Source organism: Notolepis coatsorum, assembly GCF_963971535.1.
Source record: "Notolepis coatsorum genome assembly, chromosome: 6".
Lineage (NCBI taxonomy): Eukaryota > Metazoa > Chordata > Actinopteri > Aulopiformes > Paralepididae > Notolepis > Notolepis coatsorum.
Genome location: NC_140170.1, coordinates 107,709,208 through 107,716,671, shown reverse-complemented (window position 1 = coordinate 107,716,671; position 7,464 = coordinate 107,709,208). Strand labels below are relative to the sequence as shown.

The 7,464-nt window shown below is 41.2% G+C and overlaps 1 protein-coding gene across 1 annotated transcript; it reads left to right on the top strand.

Annotated features, from left to right (window-relative positions):
* Window positions 1-551: 551 nt before the first annotated feature.
* LOC311230811 (transcription factor HES-5-like) lies at window positions 552-1,204 on the top strand (the record flags this gene model as incomplete). Its single annotated transcript, XM_084317192.1, has 2 exons — window positions 552-664; window positions 773-1,204. The coding sequence occupies exons 1-2, from the start codon at window positions 602-604 to the stop codon at window positions 1,202-1,204; spliced, it is 495 nt and encodes a 164-aa protein (XP_084173318.1). The 5' UTR covers window positions 552-601.
* Window positions 1,205-7,464: the final 6,260 nt, after the last annotated feature.

The following is a 7,464-nucleotide window of genomic DNA, read 5'->3' as shown; positions in this document are numbered from 1 at the left end:
TTGCATGGGTTCTTTTAAATATACATGATGGAAGAACTGAATTAAAGCGTGACTATGAATAATCAATACATTTAATTTAATCTGATTAACTTTTTGAGTAGATGTAATTTATAAACAAACGTTCTTGCCAACTGCTATTATAATTGAACCATTACAATTGCATTGTTGTTTATATTGTTAAATAGAGATGCAAGATGCAAGGTATTGCAGTCCGTCTGTATGTATCACACGTGTTATGGGCTGATAAAAGTGTGCTGTCTGTGTCATTGATCCCAATATCAGGCGGCAGATTTGGTCTCTTTACAGGGTCACCACTTTCCCAGATTCACACAGAGCTCTGTGAGTCTCTCTCCATCACCCCCAGCCCTCCACCTGTTCCCCTGAGACCTAACCATTGTCCCCCAGCAATAAGAGCATTGAGCATGTGTCCCACAGACAATGTTGTCTTACCAAGCTCTCCCATTGGCTACAGAGTGTGAGAAACTCCAACCGAACCAAGACCCACACATTCATATGTAGATTGGGGACTATAAATAGGAGTGAAGAAGCCAGTAGAGACCAGATTCTCTCTACACAGAGATCTCTACTGCAGAGACCAGCCATGGCTCCTACAATCACTGCAGCAATGACCTATTCTAAGGAACACCTGACTTTGACCAACAAGGTAAATTGAGGTTCATGGAGTTTTAAACACAGTGATTGATCTTTAATGTTCATGCTTGTGTTTTCCTCCAGAATAAGTGTATTAATGACTTCTTTCTTCTTTCTACAGTTGAGAAAACCACTTGTGGAGAAGTTGCGCAGAGAGAGAATCAACAGCAGCATTGAGCAGCTCAAGTCTCTCCTGGGTCCAGAGTTCCTCAACCAACAGCCTGACTCCAAGCTGGAGAAAGCTGACATCCTGGAGATGACAGTTTGCTTGCTGAGACGACAGCATCAGTACCAGACAGTGAGCTCCTCCTCCTGCTCAACAGCTGTCAATCAAGGTTACTCCAGGTGTGTCCAAGAGACGGTGCACTTCCTGTCCAAGGATGAGATGAAGACACAGTCCCACAGAAGACTGTTGAACCACGTCCAGAACCTGCAGTCATCCTCTGATAAGAATACGAGGGACAGTGATCTGCTTCTGCTGAGCTCCTCGGTCCAGCCCAGCATCACCAAAGAGAAGAGGCCAGTCAACAGCGCCCTCTGGAGGCCCTGGTAGAGAACAACTGACTGGAGCTAAACTGACAACCTAAAATGACCATGTTGGTCAAGTTTATTGTCTAAGAACTCTCTTATCAGCTGAACGGACAATACTGACCACATTGGTCTCAGTTATGACAGTAGAAACAAGCATTCTTCTGTACGTACAGGTTATAATAGGACATCCAGGCTTTCTGGGAGTGAAAAGTGTTTTCTATGAAAATAAGGACATCAGATGTATTATTTGGTGACTATTGGTGATGGTGATCAATATGATCAAATACATTTAATTTATTCATTATAGTTTATGAGCATGTTTTGCTTATACACCTCGCACATTGCCTTTTAGGATACTTGAACCTAATCTTTGTGATTGAATAAGACTGATCTATTGTTAGATCATTATTTTGTGAAGAATCATATCCTTTTTTATGGAATGAAATAGTTGATTTCCCATAATGGGCATCCAATACCCTTTAATCTTGATGATTGCCTTAAACTGATCTGTTGTCAAATCAGATTTACTGAAATAATCTAAGTGATTGGATTACTACAGGACATTGTTTTCAGTGATACTATCTTTAGAAGATCACATTGCTGTGCTACTATATGTATAGAGTTGTATTACAACGCTTCCTCTCTGAGGATTATTTACCCACACTGGGCAGAATGATGTCATAATTTTTTCTTTTCCCCATACATTAATGTACAAAAATGTATGTTGTAGAACAAAGACATTTATTATTTCAATGTAAAAAAAAAGTTTATGTTAAACAATGTCATCTGCCTTTTAGGCAGTAAACCCTTTACTCTATTTGAGTCCAGTATGTCTTGGAGACGTATCCAAGTTTGTGTTGTGATGTGTCATCATCAGTCACACGTATTCACCTTCAGTTGAATGTTGACAGATTATTCTTTGAATAAAAAATATGGCAATGGCATTCTTGTTGTCCTTTGCATTGTTCTTCCTTTATCTGCACAGGCCAGTCTTATGGCACTGTGACAAATGAGCTTGACATTGTGTTTAGACTCTACTGATACAGAATTCATACAAAATGTGGCTTATAATAACAGTTTGATCGAGTTCTACAAAGGAGGATAATACATTGATAGAATCGACATGTTGTTAAGCAATTCAGGTGCAAGGGTCATTATTACATCTGACATACACAAGGTCCCAATGAGGTCCCAGGGATCTCCCTACTCCAAGTATCTCCCTACATGTTATGTAGGAATAGTCCCTTTTTAAGATCATGTTAATAACAAAGCTCATCAGTTATGAGAGGTACGGTCCAGAATACCTGTGTTTTACTGTATGGTAGCTCATATGAACCAAAAGTAAAACATACTCAAGTAGAAGTAGAAGTAAACACATAAAATCCAACTTTCACAGTAACTTAAATAAATATAATCAGTTACTTTCGACCTCTGTATACATATTACATGTTGTGGATGTTCTTTGTTTGGTAGCTAATGTGATGTGTAATAAGACACACGTCTATTGTCACTCCCACCACAGCAGTGAGAGGACAGAGTGTGAGAAAGCTGGGAGAAGGCACTCGCACAGAGTCCTAAGGGACAACAGATTTAGACAGAAATGGCGGTGGGTGTTGAGGGGTGGGGTGGAGACGGGTGGGGAGGGGTGGAGGTGGAGACGGGTGGTGAGGGGTGGAGGTGGAGGGAGACGGATGGTGAGGGGTGGGGTGGAGACGGGTGGGGAGGGGTGGAGGTGGAGGGAGACGGATGGTGAGGGGTGGGGTGGGGTGGAGACGGGTGGTGAGGGGTGGGGTGGGGTGGAGACGGTGGTGAGGGGTGGGGTGGAGATGGGTGGGGAGGGGTGGAGGTGGAGACGGGTGGTGAGGGGTGGGGTGGAGATGGGTGGGGAGGGGTGGGGTGGGGTGGAGACGGGTGGTGAGGGGTAGAGGTGGAGGGAGACGGATGGTGAGGGGTGGGGTGGAGACGGGTGGTGAGGGGTAGAGGTGGAGGGAGACGGATGGTGAGGGGTGGGGTGGGGTGGAGACGGGTGGGGAGGGGTGGAGGTGGAGACGGGTGATGAAGGGTAGAGGTGGAGGGAGACGGATGGTGAGGGAAGGGGTGCATCCGTACATTTTAATTAATCTCTTTAATTTTTTTTATCAAATATACAAATACCAGTTTACACTGATAATTTTCTCTGCCTTTGAATAACTACAGAATTTTATCAATATTTTTGTGAAAGTATTTGCCTAATGTGACCTTGGGTGACTGGAAAGGCACATTTGTATAAAATATATCATTATTGTATAATAATAATAATAATAATAATAATAATAATAATAATAATAATAATAATGGTCTTTGACATTGAAAAACAGAATGACAGACATTGAAACAGGTCAGTAGTCACTTGATTACCTAATGTTCCATTTCTTATTCTTTACATTTTAAATCCATTCCATTGTTCATATGTATAATTCAGTTTGATTGGAAATTAATGTTCTTGCTTGCCTCCATACAAAATGTAGTTTTCTTTTATCTCCAAACAACTTTAGCATAATGTTGTTTACCGTGGGAGGATTACTGAGAACTGATTATGCGCGGATGAATTAGCATTTAAACAGGCACACGCCTATTGTTTACTGGAAGCTCTGTCAATGGGCAGAGTGTGGGAAAGCTCTGGAGAGCAGAGTGTCAGTTCAGTGTCATTAGCATCATCAACCCCACCAGACCGTGGCTATTCTCAAAGGGGAATTGGCACACTTCAGGAGGAAGCAGTCTCTCTAAACCCACAAAGCCCATTGCATTAAATATACAGTATTATGTAATTTTTCTATTGATATTTTAAACCAATTTCTATTCAATTAAATCAAGTTTGAGTTGTATATTGCTGTATATTAGTTGTATAATATATTGTCTATGAATATTTTGTTCCTTTGTTTCTTGAAAAGTAATTGTAAATCCTCATTGCAAGCCAGGCAGTGGTGTTCTATATCCCTCCAGATGGCCAGTGATGTCAAGCTCCTCCATCTATACAAGCAGGAGCCAATAGCCGTGCAAAGTCCTTTTGTATTCAACTGACCAAAGCACACAGGAGTCTGCGTGGGAAACTCAGACCAGTCCTCTACTCACACCGACTACCAGAGACAGAGAACACATCTGCTATACATCTGGACTTCAGCGTGTGCATCGTCTCAGGTTGTTCACACAACAAATAAGGAGGTTTTAACATCTCCTTGTGCAGAAACCTAGAATGCTAAGTTCTAACCGTTGCAATGTAATTATCTACTAAAGAATAATGTTGAAATACCTGTTACTTTTGACATGATAATCACTAGCTGTTCAAATCAAGTGGATGATAGGTAAAATGTCCCACACATTTAGCTTAAAGACAATAAGTAGACAAGGGAAATGAGGCATCAGGTTGGTCTAGCTCAGGGAGGGGCAACTGGCGGCCCGCGGGCCGCATGCGGCCCTCACCGACGTTCCATGCGGCCCCAGGCCAATATAAAAAAAAAAAAAAAAAAAAATTATATATATATATATATTTTTTTATTGTATTCGACTAAGAAGAGTTGGCAGTCGACTATGGCTCCTTTCGATCGATTAGTAGACTATTTGACTAATAGGGGTCAGCCCTAGTGTGGACATATGAAACGCTGTTGAAAGTGCCGTGCAGCAATATGGGGGTTTTGATAAACTGTCGGCTGTTGTTACCGATGGAGCACCGGCAATGAAAGGAAAACACACAGGATTCGCCGGGCTTCTATGGCAGAGTGGCGTTGAGTGTCCAATGCTGCACTGCATTATACATCAGGTAAGTTCGCTAACATAATTTCCATCTATTGTGGGTCACTATAATGACCAATGCGAGTCGAGTGTAGTCAAATTATATGCGAGAGTCGTTAAATCGTTTTTCGTTTTTTTCATCTGATATAGGAGGCTCTCTGTGCCAAGAAGCTTGACTACTACAGCCATGTTATGGATTTGGTTACCAAGGTTACCAATCTAATTCGTGGAGGCAACAGGTCACTAAACCATAGAAAGTTTGTCTCCTTTTTGGAAGAGATGGACACTGATTATGGCGACTTGCAGCTACACACAGAAATCCAATGGCTGAGCCGTCGGAAAGTACAGGAGCGACATTGAAACACTGCAAATGCAATTCAATGATCGGTTTGAAGATTTCAACGGCATGCAGTCACGGATAGCGCTGTTTGCCGGCCCCCTCACCGCTACGGTGTCAGAGCAGCCCCCACCGTTGCAGCTTGAACTGTGCGAGCTACAGTCAGATCCTTTTTTTCAAGCAAAGAGAAATGAGAGGGGAATTTCGTTTTGGAAACTGCTACCTGAGCCCCGCTTCCCACACCTCAGGGACTTTGCCCTCTCTATGGCCAGTATGTTTGGGAGCACATACATATGTGAGAGCAATTTCTCAAACATGAAGCACATCAAGTCAAAGTAGAGAAACAGGCTGTCGGATGAAACATTATTTCATCTGATGCAGATTGCATGCACAAACATTGAAGTTGACATTCCTGCTATTGTGCGCCAAATGGAGAGACCACAAGTGTCTCATTAAAGACAGGGGGGGAGGAGATGATGAAGAGGTGTAGAGGGGGGGAAGGAGATGATGAAGAGGTGTAGAGAGGGGGGAAGAGATGATGAAGAGATGTAGAGAGGGGGGGGGAGATGATGGAGAGGTGTAGAGAGGGGACCATTATTATTATTATTATTATTATTATTATTATTATTATTATTATTATTATTATTATTATTATTATTATTATTATTATTATTATTATTATTATTATTATTATTATTATTATTATTATTATTATTATTATTATTATTATTATTATTATTATTATTATTATTATTATTATTATTATTATTATTATTATTATTATTATTATTATTATAACCATTATTGACCCACTGTGGGGCGAGGGTGAATGTCATGCCAGTTTGATAAAGGGTCAATGGGAGGCATGTAGTATTGCACTTTACTTTACTTGCACTTTACTTGTTTACTTTTGTAGTGTTCAGATAACACTAATAACACAAACACAAAGCAGCATTCCTGCTGCATTTCACTACAACAGTAAATCAAAAGTGCAATAATAAATGATTTTGTTAAATGTATACACTTTTATCCTGCTACTAAACAAAACATTCCTGAGTGCTTCATATCCATAACATGCATTTCAGTGTTATAATGTTTTGTTTAGTAGCAGGATAAAAGTTTATACATTTAACAAAATCATTTATTATTGCACTTTTGATTTACTGTTGTAGTGAAATGCAGCAGGAATGCTGCTTTGTGTTTGTTGAGCAGTGGGCTTTAAGTTCATACATTTATTTTATTAGAAGCCTTAATTATAATTGATAATTTTTGTATATATATGGGGTTACACAGCAATACTTTTAAATTCAGCTGTTTATAAATTCATAAAGTTGAAATTGCATTACTAAATGCATTTGAAATGGAATAAAAACAAAGTTACAACAAATTATAATTGTTTATATACCTTGTGACTATTAGGGCTATTTGAGTGATGGGGTACTACTGGCGGGACTGCCGATAAACAATGCGGCCCCCCAGATTGATTGTGGACATTTTGTGGCCCTCACCATATACAAAGTTGCCCACCCCTGGTCTAGCTATAGCGGGTAACAGGTTTGATCACTTGCCAATGTGCCCGTCCCTGTAATCTCTTTGAGCAAGGCACTGACCCTCTACCTGCATCATGGGCGCTCACTGTAAATGGCTTATCTTTCAGATTCAGATAATTTTATTGTCAAATAATTTCTTTTACATACATTCTGTGAGGAAAAGGGGTTCTTGTGGAGCCCAATAGCGAACACAGGAGGAGAGAGAATGGAGTGGTTTAGGGTGTTTTAATAGTTACCCCCAAACAGACAAGTATCAACTGTAGGAATGTATAACAGGAGGGGATGAATGTTCTTGGGGGGGTAGCACAGGTGTACTCCTTGTGCAGTACGAGATGGTCCTTGAGCAGGTGCACTCCTCGTGCAGTAGGAGAGGACAGTAGACACTGGCTGTGTCAGGGTTGATAACAGGAACTCCGTAGTCAGGCACCAGGGGTGTGTGACAGGATGATGAGCGTGTGCTCTACTGTGTCATTGATCCCAACATCAGGCGGCAGACTTGGTCTCTTTACAGGGTCACCACTTTCCCAGATTCACACAGAGCTATGTGAGTCTCTCTCCATCACCCCCAGCCCTCCACCTGGTCCCCTGAGACCTAACCATTGTCCCCCAGCAATAAGAGCAGTGAGC